Here is a 15265-nt window from a genome sequence, read left to right on the forward strand (position 1 = left end):
ACGCTAACATCTGGTGGCGGAGGGAGGCCCACTTGCTGAAAGGCAAGGCGCGATGGCGCAGAACTTGTATGGTCCGGGAGTCCGGATAGGCAACTGGAACGAGGACGTCTACCTGGAGGAGGTACGCAGGGTGTGGCCGGGCGCGGACCCGCAGCTCAGGAACTCCCAGACCCCCCTCTAAGTTCAGTCCCCTGCTTTGAGCGCCTCAAGCCTCCTCTCTCACCCAGCATACAGTGAATACCTCTAAAATCCCCGCCCCTCCGCCCCTCCCCCTCACCCAATCTCTAAACTCCCTAGGAATCCTACCTGCCCAACAAATCCAGGTCTCACTGACCTCTACTCCGAGCACCCTGACTTTTCTTTCTGCGGGTCCCTTGGCCTCCCAAAGTCGGGCACCTTGACTCTTAAGCCCCTGGCCTGTGTCTCCCGCTTAGCCTAGAGTCCCACTAAGTCCCCCGTATTCCTTACAGTCTGACAGCCTCAGGCTGTGGGCCAGGTGAGAACACAGGCTCTAGGCAGAAATAATATCCCTCCCCACTCCAACCCTGCCACACTTGCCCTCTTGAATGACCCTGAGTGTTCCTTTTACTGACATTGTACTCTCTGCCTTATATTCCCCCAAGGTGGTCTTAACAAGGCTCTGAGCCATTCGTGTATGGGTCAGGTTGGGGAGGGGTGGACTTTCTAGTGTCAGTCATCATACAGTCGAGGGAAACCTCAGCAGGGAAGACATGGCCTCCAAATGTCACTCAAGATGGTATCTGGCTGGAGTAATTACTGGTGATGTTTCTTTTTCTTTGTTTTGCCTTTCTCATTTTTCTAAACATTCTATAATGTAGTAAAAATATTAAAGTAATGCTAAAAATGTTCCATCATTCCCATTATGCTCACATTTCTTTTTTTGGTCCTCAAATTTTGGGTTTTCAACTTGGAAGAGCTTCTGACCTAAAAGTTGTTAATACTAACATCTGTATTATTCAGGGCTACTGTTGTTGATTTTCTCTTTAACTAGGAGCTTATGAAAGACTTCTTAGAGAAGAGAGACAAGGGGAAACTTCTCATACAGAGACGTAGAAGACTAAAACAGAATCTTTTGAGACCGGTAACTTTAAAGTCAAACATTGTTTTCAAATTCTGTGTGAGTATATGTAAAGAAAAAAATTTCATAACCGAGTTACCATTTGGAAAATAACAGTTTTTAAAAACAAATTTTGCAATGTTTAAATTCTTCTAAGATCTTAGAAACATAAAGGAAGTCTGCCCTAAATCATGTTTACCTGCATTTTACAAATAAAGAAATAAATGAGTTAATATATAAATAAGTAAAATGCCCTTTAGTTGGTAATCGACAACTTTTTCAATGAATGTTGAATTTCTAGAATAATGAGGAAATCCATGTGATTTTCACCAGCTTCATTTGGCTTCATTTGGGATTACTGGGAGCTTTGCCTTGGCAAAGGCAAAGGGAAAGGAAGAAGGAACTAAGGTTCAAGTGAAATCCTGAATGAAATGGGTACTAGTCTGAGAAGGAAGAAAATTGCCTTGGCCGTGACTGTTGAGGAATTGCATGGTTTATGTAATAAACTACTATTAAAATTGTAGATGCAACTTTCCATGACTGAAGATGGTTATGTTCATTACGGTGACAAGGTGATGCTTGTGAATCCTGATGATCCTGACACAGAAGCTGATGTGTTTCTGGGTGGGGACCTGAGCCTGTGTATGACTCCAGATGAAATTCAGTCCCATCTGAGAGATGAATTAGAGGTACCCTGTGGCCTGAGCGCAGTTCAAGCCAAGACCCCAATTGGCAGAAACACTTTTATCATTTTGAGGTAAAGAGACTTTAATTTGCAGTTCATTTTCATCATAAATATGTTTCACTTGCAGCTTAAAGATTCCTAGGTATTGGAGCCGCTGAGTGGAGGGAAAGGTTTTGTGAACATTTTCCGTGATTTTCATCTTGCTTTGCTTACTTTGAGAGTTATTGTTAAGGGAACTTTACAATCCCTTTTTATCTTAGACAGCAGGATAATTGTGTTCAATTCAAAATGCTTAAATCATGAGTATTGGATCCAGGGAATTAAATTCATATTCTGCCTGGAAGCAAAGTGGCTTTTCCCTACAACGTTTTGGAACTCTTTGAGCTCATTTGAGTGTTTTCATTGTTCTTAATATGGCTACGTTATTTTTTACAATAAAAATGTATAGTTTAATACAAGGTGGCACTAGATGGGATTTGCTCTTTTAAAGTTAACTGTCCATTAAAAATGTACTTGAAGAGATTTTGAAAATGAACAATTAAATCCTTAGGGAAGAAATAGATATATGATCACAATGAAAAACTATTACTAATTCATATAACAGCAATGTAAGCATTGCAAGAATATATAGACCCGGACCAGGTGCAGTGGCTCCTGCCTATAATCCCAACACTTTGGGAAGTCAAGGTGGGCAGATCACCTGAGGTCAAGAGTTCGAGACCAGACTGGCCAACATGTCAAAACCCCATCTCTACGAAAAATACAAAAATGAGCTGGGCATGGTGGCAGGCTCCTGTAATTCTAGCTACTTGTGTCAGTGAAGCATAAGAATCACTTGAACCTGGGAGGTGGAGGTTGCAGTGAGCCAAGATTGCACCACCAAACACCAGCCTGGGGGAAAAAAAGAATATATAGACAGTTCTTCAAGTTCTAATTTAGATTTCTTTTGAATACATATGTTAAGACAACTAAAAATGGATCACAACCTCTGTTTCCTGAAGGATTAAGAGGAAACTGTATTAAATGTCTACAAGTGTGTTACCTTGGTTCTCTCTGAAGATGTCAAAGCACTTGACCAGAATTCCTTAGTATACATTAGCAAGACGTGCTTAGTTTACTCTAACCAGAGGCTCACAAAGTGGGGATGCTTTGTGTTCTAGCTATGGTGCAGGGTAGGGAGTAGGGTGCTAGCTGGATTTTGAGAGCAAAAGAAAACACCTTTTATTTAATTATTTAATTCAGTTACAGTATGTGAATATAAATTGTCGAAAAAACTGATTATAAACAAAATTGCATGCATAAACATAGAGTCATAGAATGATTCTAATACAGAGAGTTTACATTTACATTATACTTATTGTCCGTGGACAGTGTACACGGAGATGCCACTGGTCAAGTCCTTACATATGGGCAGGACTTTTGCCTGGGGATAACAGGAGGATTTGACAACAAAATGGTGAGTTATCACTTTGCATATCTACTTTGGATCAGTCCTTTCTGTTGCACCAAAATGGGACCATAACTATCTACTCAAGTGGACAGAGAACTCTAGAGACATGGGCTCCATCCCTGACTTCACTATGGTTTCAGCTTGCAGCTTTTCACAGGCAGTTTCGGGCCAAGCCAGTCTTTCCTTTTAACTTCCCAAATTACAAAAACTATACCCTTAAAAGCTAACGTGTAAGGGGGGAAAGCCATTTCACAATGCAGCTGGCAAAAAGCAAAAGTTTATATCACTTCCACCTGTAAATTAAATGATTGAATTCATTAATAGCCATCTGATACCTGTCAAATGTTGCCAATGCTAGCAAGGCATATTATCTGCCAACTTTTTTATTTAAACTTTTGATGATCAGACTTTTGCCTAGTATGGGAGTAAGGACAATTTGAATTGCTTAAATTTGCATAAATCAGGGAGCCTTGAGGATTAGGAAGTATAATAGAACCAGATAGATTTGGGTTTGAACTTCAGATGTGTACCTATGGGATGGGAATTGGGGTAAGTTATTTAATGCCTTTTGAGCCTGTTTCTCATCTATAAGATGGTGAGTATTAGTCTACCTTACTACATGCCAGGCAGTGTTGTAAATGCTTCACATATTTTAACTCTCCTAATCCTCCAAACATGCCTTTGAGGTAGGGACTATTTTACCTTTAATTTACTGGTGGAAACACTGAGGCACTAAGAGGTTAAGTGATTTCTGACTCAAGTCACTCAGTTAGCAAGTAGCAGAGCTAGTACTATATCACATTTTTTATTGAATTAAAAATTCATTTACTATATAATGTAGCGTTATTAATATTATTATTTTTGATACCACTAAGAAAACACAATGCTGCCTGCTGGGTGCAGTGGCTCATGCCTGTAATCTCAGCACTTTGGGAGACCAAGGCAAGAGGATCATTCGAGGCCAGGAATTGTAGACCAGCCTTGGCAACATGGTGAGACCTCATCTCAACAAAAAATTTTAAAAACATTGGCCAGGTATGGTGGCGAGCTCCTGTAGTCCCAGACACTCATGAGGCTGAGGTGGGGGGATTGCTTAAGCCAGAAGGTAGAAACTGTAGAGTTTGCACCACTGTACCCCAGCCTGGGTGACAAAAAGAGACCCTGTGTCAAAACAAGAAGAAGAAGGAGGAGGAGGAGGAGGAAGATGAGGAGGAAGAGGAGGAGGAGAAAGAGGAAGAAAGAGGAAGAGGAAAAGAGGAAGAAGAAGAAGAAGAAGAAGAAGAAGAAGAAGAAGAAGAAGAAGAAGAAGAAGAAGAAGAAGAAGAAGAAGAAGGAGACCCTGTGTCAAAAAGAAGAAGAAGAAGAAGAAGAAGAAGAAGAAGAAGAAGAAGAAGAAGAAGAAGAAGAGGAGTAGGAGGAGGAGGAGGAAGAAGAAGAAGAAGAAACAATGCTACCAATTAAGCTTTGACACCCCACAGATGGTAAGTTGCAGCCTGATAAGTATTGACTTATTGAAAAAAGGGAGTAAATTACCATTTATTAACCAGAGATTAGCACCATTAACATTTTGGCTTATTTTTACTTTCCTATGTATTTTGTTAAAACTTAGATAAATATACAGATAGGTTATTCTTTCTAAAATAGCATTTTTAAAACTTTTTAAAATGACAAATGCATTTAATGAGAGCATAATATATAATTGTGTGGCAGTATCATTATTTACCTAGCCTTTCTTCTACTTTTGGGCAGTTGGGTTTGGTCCAATATTTCTGTCTTATATGTAAAATTCCAGTGTGCATTTGTGTATAAATGCTTAAAGCTTCCCCTCTCAAACTTCAAGTTAGGAATTCTACATTTAGGATAGATTTTTGGGCAAAGAATTACTAAGTCAAAGAATATGAACACATTTAAAAGTATTGATACATATAAAGAGTTCTTTTTGTAATGGGCTGTACCAATTTGCACTCTCAGCAACAATAAGAATGATCATCTACTGCTTCACTGATTGTATTAAATATCATAATTTAAAACTTTGCTAATTTGAAAAGCAAACAAAATGAAAAGAAAAAATGATATGTAAAGGTTGTACTACTTGTAATTTCTCCTGTATTTTAAGTTTGTTCTCTTTCCCTTATCTCTTCCTTTCTCTCTTGCTTCTTTTTTCTTTCTCCCTCCCTCTCCTCTCCTGCAAATCATTCGTTTTTTGCCTTTGTGTTGATTTGGGTTTATATACCATTGATTACTAAATTTTGTCATATGTGTTGCTAAGATTTCCATTTGCTGCTTGGCTTTTAAGTTATAGTTGTTCTAATATTATATTTTTGAGTAAAATGTATCAGTGTTTTTCTCTGTAATTCCTTCCATTGCTTTTAAGTTTTAAAGACTGCTTTAGAGATCGGATAAAAATAAAAACTTGAATTAGCTTCTAGATGTTTGCAATTTGACTTTTGCTTACATTTATTATTTAATCAACTTGGGATTTATTTTGATAAAGGGTTTTATGTGAATATCTCATTTTGTCCCAGATTACTGATCAATTATATCCATTATCTCTTGAATGATTATTCCTTTCTCTACAGATGCATGACATTTCCCTTAGCATACATTAAATTACTGTATATACTACCCTCTCCTTCTGAGCTTTCTATTTGGATCCATTAAACTCTAGTTGTCTATTTCTTTCTTTCTTTCTTTCTTTTTTTTGAGACAGGATCTCACTCTCTCACTTAGGCTGGAGTAGTGTCACGAGCATGGTTCACTGCAGCTTCCACCTCCCAGGCTCAAGCAATTCTCCTGCCTCAGCCTCCCGAGTAGCTGGGACCACAGGTGCACACCATTATACCTGGCTAAGTTTTTAAAATACATGATTTATTTATTTATTTATTTATTTATTTTAGAGACGGAGTTTCGCCATCTCTGCAATAACAGATATTATTGGCCATGGTCTTGAACTCGAGTTCCAGTGATCCTCCTGCCTCCACCTCCCAAAGTGCTGGGATTACAGGCGTGAGCCACTGCACCCAGCCCACTTGTCTATTTTTATTCTAGGACTATAGTGTCTTAATTATTAGAGCTTTATGATAGGGCTCATAGCCCTGTGACCTTGACAGCTCATAGGGCTAGTTGCCTCTCATTACACTTCTTTGTCTGAATTATGTTAGGAATTAGTTTCTCAGTTAAATGTAATGTTTATTTTTTCCAAGTCCCTCTGCCACTGTGGGGAAAAGATTACTTGGTATTATATTTTGATTGGCATTGTAAAATGAAGTAAATTCACATATTTAGTAACTTTGCCATATTTATTCTTCTGGGATGTCTCTCCATTTATTCTCTCAGCAAGATTTTCTATCACCCAAGTAAGATTTTGTGTTTTCCTTTACATGGATTTGACAACGATTTTGTTAAGGGGTTTTCCTTGGTACCTTGTATTTTCAGATGCTATTGTGGAGAAGTCCTTTTGATAGAGTAAGGATAGAACATTTTATAGAATAAAGGATAATTTATCTTATAAAAATATAAGAAGGCTATTGATTTTTATATTCACCTTTGATGAAATAACTTACTCTTATTAATTCTATAGTTTTTTCAGTTGATTCTTTTATGTTTTCTAGGTAGACAGTCATTTAATCTTCAAATGATGACAATTTTCTCTCTTCTCCAATTCTTATACCCCAAATTTTGGTTTCTTGTCTTTGAATTAGCAAGCCCTTCTGGGCATTCATAGAAGCATTGGTGAAAGAGTGGCCCTTCTGGGTTAGCTCCTGATTTTATTATTGTGTTACTTTAGGTGAACAAAGGAGTTTGTGATGTGAGACAGATATTATTTGCCTTTTTTTTTTTTTTAAGTTGGAGTCTCACTCTGTCGCCTAGGCCGGAGAGCAGTGGTGCAATCTCGGCTCACTGCAGCATCTGCCTTCAGGGTTCAAGCAATTCTCATGCCTCAGCTTCCTGCGTAGCTGGGATTATAGGCGCCTGCTACCACACCTGGCTAAGTTTTCTATTTTTAGTAGAGACAGGGTTTCACCATGTTGGCCAGACTGTCTTGAACTCCTGACCTCAAGTGATCCTCCTGCCTCAGCCTCCCAAAATGCTGAGATTACAGGCATGAGCCACTGTGCCTGACCTTATTTACCTTTTTAAGTTCTGGTTTTCTTGTTGCTCTGAAAGGCACCATCATCCAGGGCCAATGGCAAATCTACTTTAGGCTCATCTCCCTTCCCCACCCACGTCCAGCTGATTACCAGGTCTCTTCCTCCGTTCCTAGGCACTGTTCTCCCTTCATACTGCACTTTGGCCTGTTTCTTATGCCCAGTGCAGCCCCTCAGCAGCCCAGGTCCCACTGTTTTGCCCTTTTAGTCTATCCTGACTTCAGACCATACTAGACAGGGTGCTGCCAGGTTGACCTTTTTTTTTTAATTTAAATTTAAATTTTTAAAATTTATTATTATTATTTTTCATTTTTCAGGTTGATCTTTTACAAGCACAGGTCTGGTCACCGCCCATCCTCACTGGAGTCAGCAGTGGCTCCCCATTGCCCTTTGAATGAAATTCTGGCTGTTTGCTGTGGCATCTGAGGCCCTCTGTAATACATCCTCACCCTCTCTGTGCTCACCCGCTCTGGCTTTCCAGCTTCCTCCTCAGAGCCTCTTTTGATCCCCCAGGAAAGTACTATACTCCTACCTCTGCCTCCCCCAGCTCATTGCAAATCTGCTGGACCTCCCTAACCAGAAAGGTACATGCAGGTGCTTCCCATTTCTGTGCTCAATCACCTCTTCTGCTAGGTGGAGAACCTATGAGGATAGTAACTCACCTCTGCCTTGCCCACAGTGCCTTACAGCACAGCCTTGCATGGGAAAGGTGCTTATTGGAAACCCATCAAAATATGCAGAAACTACTGCCACATTCAGGGTGGGGCTTAACCAGTGAAGAACTAGCAAAGAACTAAGATTTTGGACTTTTCAGCAGGATGGGGGTAGTTTCTTGGCAAGGTTACAGGCAGCCAGATAGCCAACATAAATTTCCAGCATGGACATCAATTCCAGAGGGGTGTGGGTCACCTTGGAGGCTCACAAATGAATATCAACTGTGAGGATATTGATTTGAAGAATAATTCATTTCATGTGATGAGTTTAATGCACCATCATTTATATTAAATAAAATATTAGTCCATGGCTGGGCATGGTCGTTCACACCTATAAACCGAGCACTTTGGGAGGCCAAGGTAGGAGGATTGCTTGAGACCAAGAGTTCAAGACCAGCTCGGGAAACAGTGGGATCCTATCTCTACAAAAAATAAAAAAAATTAGCTTGGCATGGCGATGTGCACCTGCAGTCCCAGCTACTCGGGAGGCTGAGGTGGGAGGATTGCTTGAGCCCAGGAGTTGGAGGCTGCAGTGAACCGTGATTGCCGCTGTGCTCCCACCTGGGCAACAGAATGAGACCCTGTCTCAAAACAAAAACAAAACAAAACAAAACAAAAAACCCCATTGATCCAGTTCCTATATCCTGAAGGGTTACAGGGGACAGGGAGTAGGAAGGAGAGAGGAAGATTGAGTTTGGTATTCAGAGGAAGGAAAAGTAGTTGGAGATGTGAGTGTGTGTATGTGTGTGTCTTGGTCTCAGCATGCCAGATGGCATACCTAAGGTAGAGGAAAATTGTGCTTTCTCATACAATCAGTAAGAACACAATTTTTGGGAATTGCTTTGAATGTGCTTGCCGTCCAGCCAGTCAATTGCTTCTTTATTCCCCAGCTTTTAACAGAGCTCTGATGTAGAGCATCTGCTTGCTGTCATTTTCAGTTGTATTTATCAAGTGACCACAGGACCCTCCTGAAATCGTCTAAGAGGTCTTGGCTCCAGGAAGTGTACCTAACAGATGAGGTCTCCCATATGAACTGCTGGCAGGCTGCCATCCCTGACCCCCAGTTACGCCTGGAATATGAAGGCTTCCCCGTCCCGGTGAGTGCAGCATCGGGAAGACATGGGTGCCTATGCTATGAAATGAATGCAATTTACTCCTGTCTATAAAACACAGACTTATAGCTCAAATACCTCAAATGCCTTATGACTTTCTCTTTCTTTTCTGTCTTTTTTATTTTCCATGCATAACACACAGACTTACAGCTCAAATGCCTTATGACTTTCTCTCTCTTTTCCATTTATTACACAAGTTTGGAAGGCACCAATTTACCTCATGGCAGCATCGTGCATTAGAGTTTCTCAGCTCTGGCTGCACATGAGAATAACTTCAGGAGCTAAAAAGCTCAGACCCTGCCCCTGATATCAGGTTAAGAACCACTGATGTGCGACTGTAAGGGTTGTGACACTGCTTCCTTTGCACTGTTTTCACTAAGGCCTCTGGTAAGTCCTAATTTTTAAGGAGTTTGAGGCCAGGTGTGGTGGATCACACCTGCAATCCCAGCACTTTGGGAGGCTAAGGCAGGCGGATCTCTTGAGGCCAGGAGTTCAAGACCAGCCTGGGCAACATGGCGAAACCCCTGTCTACAAAAAATACAAAAATTAGTCAGATGTGGTGGCACACACCTGTAATCAAAGCTACTCAGGTGCCTGAGGCATGAGAATCTCTTGAACCCAGGAAGCGGAGGTTGCAGTGAGCCAAGATTGCACCATTGCACTCTAGCCTGGGTGACAAAGTGAGACTCTGTCTTAAAATAAATGAACAAATGAATAAATGAATAAATATTAGCCAGGTATAGTGGTGAGCGCCTGTAGTCCCAGCTACTTGAGAGGCTGAGGTGGGAGGATTACCCGAACCTGGGAGGTTGAGGCTGCTGTGAGCCCTGATTGTGCCACTGGACTCCACTCTGATCAACAGTGAGACCTTGTCTCAAAAAAAAAAAAAAAATGGAGTTTGGAGAAGCCAAGGAGACAGCAGGGTAGCCACACAATCAATGCAGTGGTCCTGCAGGACAGCATCATTCTCATTGTCACTGTGCGACATTTTCTCCGGATGCTGGGACCCATGGGACTGGAACCTGAAGCATGGTCCTGATGAGAAGGTCAGGGGGTCTTGTGGGCACAGAGTAGGCCTCCCTATTTCAAGGGCCAGAGGCTTTCCTGCTCATGAGGCATCCAACAAACAGAATGAAGATGTGTTGGCAGCCACTGCGTTGAGTATGGAATTAGTAGCAAGCATGGCCAGGGTTTGCTTGCTACCGACCAGGAAGTGGCCGTGGTTGCAGGCCACTGAGTCCACCTGACGCAGCATGCCTGTCCCTCACCTCTGCCAAGTGCACCCTGACTTCACAAAGTTCTTTCTCCAAGCATGGAGGTCATATATATTATCTACAATGAAACAGGCTTTACAAATTTTTCTCTTTAGCTGTCCTTTGCTAAGCTTTGCTCTTCTGAGAATTACCTTCTAGTTCCACAATTTAAACTGTCAGTGGTTCAGTTTCCCTATCTAAATTTGTGGTGTTAATAGTACCTACCTTCTGAGGTTTTGTGAAGACTAAATGGTTAGTACATTTAGAGTGTTAATTCGAAAAGTGCCTGGCTCATAGAAGGCACCCACAAGTGTTTCTTGTTGTCATGACTGTTGTTATATTGTTATTGCTGCCAGTTTTTTTAGAGGTTAAGGGAGCAGTCAGTGTTCCAAGCACCAGGAGTTCTTTTCTCCATTACTGATTCACCTTATAACTTGAGGAAAGTTTCCCCAAGCCTCACTGAGACATGGTTACACATCTGCAAATGGGAAACCCAAAGCTGTCTGAGCTACTTTGCACATGTCAAGGATCTCTGGCTAGAAAGACCACCAGCAACAACTGTGTTTTAACAGGTTAGGTGGATTACTTATTGCAGTGAGGGAGAACACACACCCTGGGGAAGCATGTAAGAGGGTGTTAGGATGCTTATAGAATTTGGGCTTTGGTTGGATGGTGTTAGAGAGAATCCCAAGAAGTAAGGCTTCGCTCTGGACTGGATGCTATAAGGAAGTCGGGGTAATTCTATGATTATTTATTGCAATAAATCTTATCTCTAGGGAGGGCCAGACTAGAGTGAGGACAAAGCTGTCATTAGTAAAGAAGCAGCAGTCAGTCGCTCATATTAGCTGGGAGAGGCTGGTATTTGGTATTTAGTGGCTTAGCCAATGTTTGTGTTTTATGTGTGTTCAGATATGATTATAGAGTGCTCTTGTTTTTGTTTTGACCCCTCATGATCACAGAGTGGCCTTGTCTGATGTGGACATTCTGTGAAGTTGATTCTGTTTCCAGGAGAACACTAAGGCCTACTTGTGAGTGCCAGGCCAACCCCTGTATGACAGGGCTGCTTTTTCTTTCTTACACAGCTTTTAGCTTACATGAGTCAGGATTTTGAAATAGTATATATTTTTCCTGATTATAAACATATGTTCACTTATGAAAAGTCAAGAAAGCACAAAAATAATATGAAAATTACCAGTAGTTCCACTTCAGAGAAAGCCATTGCTTATCATTTCTTTTTACAAGATAGGACATCATGAAGATACTTCTTTTTTTCCATTGAATAACACCATTGACCATATCTTGTGTGGCAAAGGTCTTCTCCAGTATAACTTTGAGTGATGATTTCATCATACAGATATCTACAATAATGTATTTCATCCATCCATTATGGTTTGGCATCTACATTTTTCTGTGTCTGTATAAATATATGTACAGTCATGTGTCACTCAACGATGGGAATAAGTTCTGAAAAATGCATCATTAGGCAATCGTGGTCACCTGACAATGATTTTGTCATTGTGTGGACATTGTGAAGGGAAAATCAATCTTGGGACCTAAACTCACTACGTCAAAGCAAAAGTCAAGCTGGGAATGGGGTCACACAAACCTGCCTCCCATTTTGCTCTTAAATAGGATAGCTAAATACACACACACACATATATAATATATATACATATATATAATATATATACATATATATGTTTTAAAGCTACATACATCCCTCACAATTTGCCCACTAGGAAATTCCTCGAGGGTCCCCAGATGTTTACCTTAAAACAGTTATGTGGAATGTTACCCATTTACAATGTAAAGCAATAGCTTCTCTTCACAGTATGGGACAAAGGACAGAATTAAAAGGCATCCTTCTGCTCACCTGAGACAAAGGCATGTATGAATGCTCCCTCTGCCCCATGTTTATTTCATCTTATGTAAAAATGCAGATTCACTGAGCCCAAGAGGAATGCATAAGTAACTATTCCTCTACCCCCCTCTCACATGTAAAATGTGTATTTGGAGAACACTGACAGAAAACTCAAAAGAACGCAACTGCTTGCCTCTTTTATTTACCCTTCTTTTTGTTGTTGTTGTTGTTTTTTCCTTTCTTCCTCTTCCCCTCAGTACCTGCTCTTTTCACTTTAAATATTGAGGTCCCCAGACCCTCTTTGGGAAAAAACATGGACCACCAACTTTTCCTGTTGTTCTGTGTTCTTTTTGGTGGGCGTGTCCTTGACCTTGGCAAATAAACCTCTTAAAATAATTGAGACTCGCCTCAATAATTTTCTTTGATTTACACATCGTAAATATACTTACAGAAACCTAGATGGCATAGCCTACTATACACCAAAGCTACATGGGATAGCTTCGTGTTCCTAGGCTACAAACCTGTACCCCATGTTACTATACTGAATACTGTAGGTAACTGTAACACAATGGTAAGTATTTGTGCATCTAAACACAGAAAAGGTACAGTAAAAATAAGGTCTTATGGTCGTACATGTGGTCGCATAGGTGGTCCTTTGCTAACTGAAATGTCATGAAGTGGCACATGACTGTGAATATATGTAATTTTTTCCTGTGAATATATATAATTTATATAATTGAATAATGTATAGTGTAATTTCAAATTTTTTGCTTCCCTAAAAGCAAAAGCAAAAAAAAAAAAAAAATTTAGAATGCTAATAACACATTTTCTTTATCTGTTAAGGCAAATGCTAAAATTCTCATCAATCACTGTCACACAAATCGGGGACTGGCAGCCCACCGGCATCTTTTCTTAAGGTATTGTATTTCGGGGCACAACAAAATGCTGTGATTGGGGCTGGGGGCTGTGAATATAAGCAAAGAAGCTCAATTGACAGTATATGGCTGCACATACAAAAAATGTCCTTTGCTGATGAAATACTGCCACATAGAACTTCGATGGTGTGAAAAATTATATTAGAGCCCCTTCTTTTATACAAGTTCTTCCCCTACAAGAGGATTTTAGTTCTAATGGGGTCCCACCGGCCTAATCCTTGCCCAAATAGGGTGCAACCTCCCTGCAAACATATCCCATTTTAGAGATTCCCTAGGGCTTTATCCAGCAATCCACTTCTTAAGGTACTTTTGAGATTAAATTATTAATAACAGCTTATTGAGAGTTGTTATTCAGTTTCAAACCACAATCGATTCTCTCTTGCTGCAGCACCTATTTTGGAAAGGAGGCTGAGGTTGTAGCTCACACATACCTGGATTCACACAGAGTTGAAAAACCAAGGAACCACTGGATGTTGGTTACTGGGAATCCCAGGGATGCCTCTTCCACCATGTTGGATCTGCCCAAACCGCCCGCAGAGGACACTCGAGCCATGGAGCAGGCCATGGGCCTTGACACGCAGTAACGCGCCAAGCACGTGCATGTTTTCCCTGGTCCCGCTCTCAACAATGTAGCTTTAAAAGAAATTAACAAACTTGGTCATGCCTCAAGCTATTTTTGAATCAGATGTGGAACTCTCTGAGCACTATATTAAAACAAAGATTACATTAAGATTATTGAATTTGTGGTGACAGTCTAGGGCTGAAAAAAACAGCTCTGGAGAATAAATAGTATTGGAAAGTGACAAACAATGGCACTTTGTTGACAAACAAATTCTGAAGAACTCAGCTTCCTCTACTTATATCCTTCATTGTCTACAAGGACAATGCATTACTTTTCAAAGTTATGTCTATGTAATTAAGCTGTTGGAACTTTACTGAATTTTTAGTACCACATTTTCCCTCTTAAATGTACTAAAACACAAAAAACTGACAGCTGTGAGCTGTGGCCTTACCTTGGAATTAAACATTTATATCTTTGTAAAACATCCTATTTTTGTTTCTACCTTTGGCTTTCGAGGTCAGGACCTCTACCTGATCAGTAACCTACTATTTTGTAATGATTTTTAAACTACAAAATCTCTGCCTTGTCTTTGAAACTGGCACATTAGTTGTGACACCCATGTGATTAGATAATTCCTGACAAAGTAAATGTATGTCCTTCCATTTATTTGTTCATCTGTTCATTCTTCATTGCGTACCTGTGATGTGTAGGGTATTATAAAGGGATATAGAGTTTCCAAGTCTTGTGGATACAGATAAACTATTAGGCTGGTTCACAAATATGTATACTGAGAGGTAGAATGTGGGATGTAAATGTGTTTTAAATAGATGCAGTTTCAGTCAATGCAGGTTGACCCTCTTCAAGAAGGCAGGCATTTTCCATCAAGTATACTGCGGGATTTAGGGCAGTGCTTCCAGCCTTGGCTATGCATTGCATTCACTCTGGGAACTGTAACAATTACTGATTCCTGGTCTGAGCCCAGAAATTCTGATTGAATGGTCTGGGGTACAGCCTAGGCATTGGGCTTTGTCAGTGTTCTTTAGATGGTTCCCATGTGCAGCCACGGCAGAGACCCACTGTGTTCGGAGGTGGAGAAGGAAGCAGTGGTTCCTTACGGGCGGTCAGAGAAGGCTTTCCTCAGCAAGTCTCACTCTGGCTGCATGTTAGAATCTCCTGAAGAATACTGAAAAAGCCCATGGCCCAGGCTGCACTCTGGACCATTCAATCAGAATTTCTAGGGTGGGACATTAAAAAATGCAGATGCTTGGGCCCACCCCAGAGCTTCTTACTTGATTTGGAACCCACGTATTAGTATTTTTAAAAACTCACTAAATTTTTAATTTTTGTGGGTATGTAGTAGTTGTATATATTATACAGTACATGAGATTTGTTCTGTTTTTTTTTTTTTTTGAGATGGAATTTCGCTCTTGTTGCCCAGGGTGGAGTGCAATGGCACGATCTCTGCTCA

The 15265-nt window shown here is 40.6% G+C and overlaps 1 protein-coding gene across 1 annotated transcript; it reads left to right on the forward strand.

The window, feature by feature from the left end:
* CFAP161 (cilia and flagella associated protein 161) lies at positions 1 to 14458 on the forward strand. Its single transcript, XM_005560263.5, has 7 exons — positions 1 to 121; positions 1013 to 1102; positions 1603 to 1835; positions 3135 to 3219; positions 9013 to 9171; positions 13144 to 13217; positions 13624 to 14458. The coding sequence occupies exons 1-7, from the start codon at positions 53 to 55 to the stop codon at positions 13817 to 13819; spliced, it is 906 nt and encodes a 301-aa protein (XP_005560320.3). The 5' UTR covers positions 1 to 52; the 3' UTR covers positions 13820 to 14458.
* The last annotated feature ends 807 nt before the right edge of the window (positions 14459 to 15265 follow it).

The sequence above is a fragment of the Macaca fascicularis genome, chromosome 7 (genome assembly GCF_037993035.2).
Source record: "Macaca fascicularis isolate 582-1 chromosome 7, T2T-MFA8v1.1".
Taxonomy (NCBI): domain Eukaryota; kingdom Metazoa; phylum Chordata; class Mammalia; order Primates; family Cercopithecidae; genus Macaca; species Macaca fascicularis.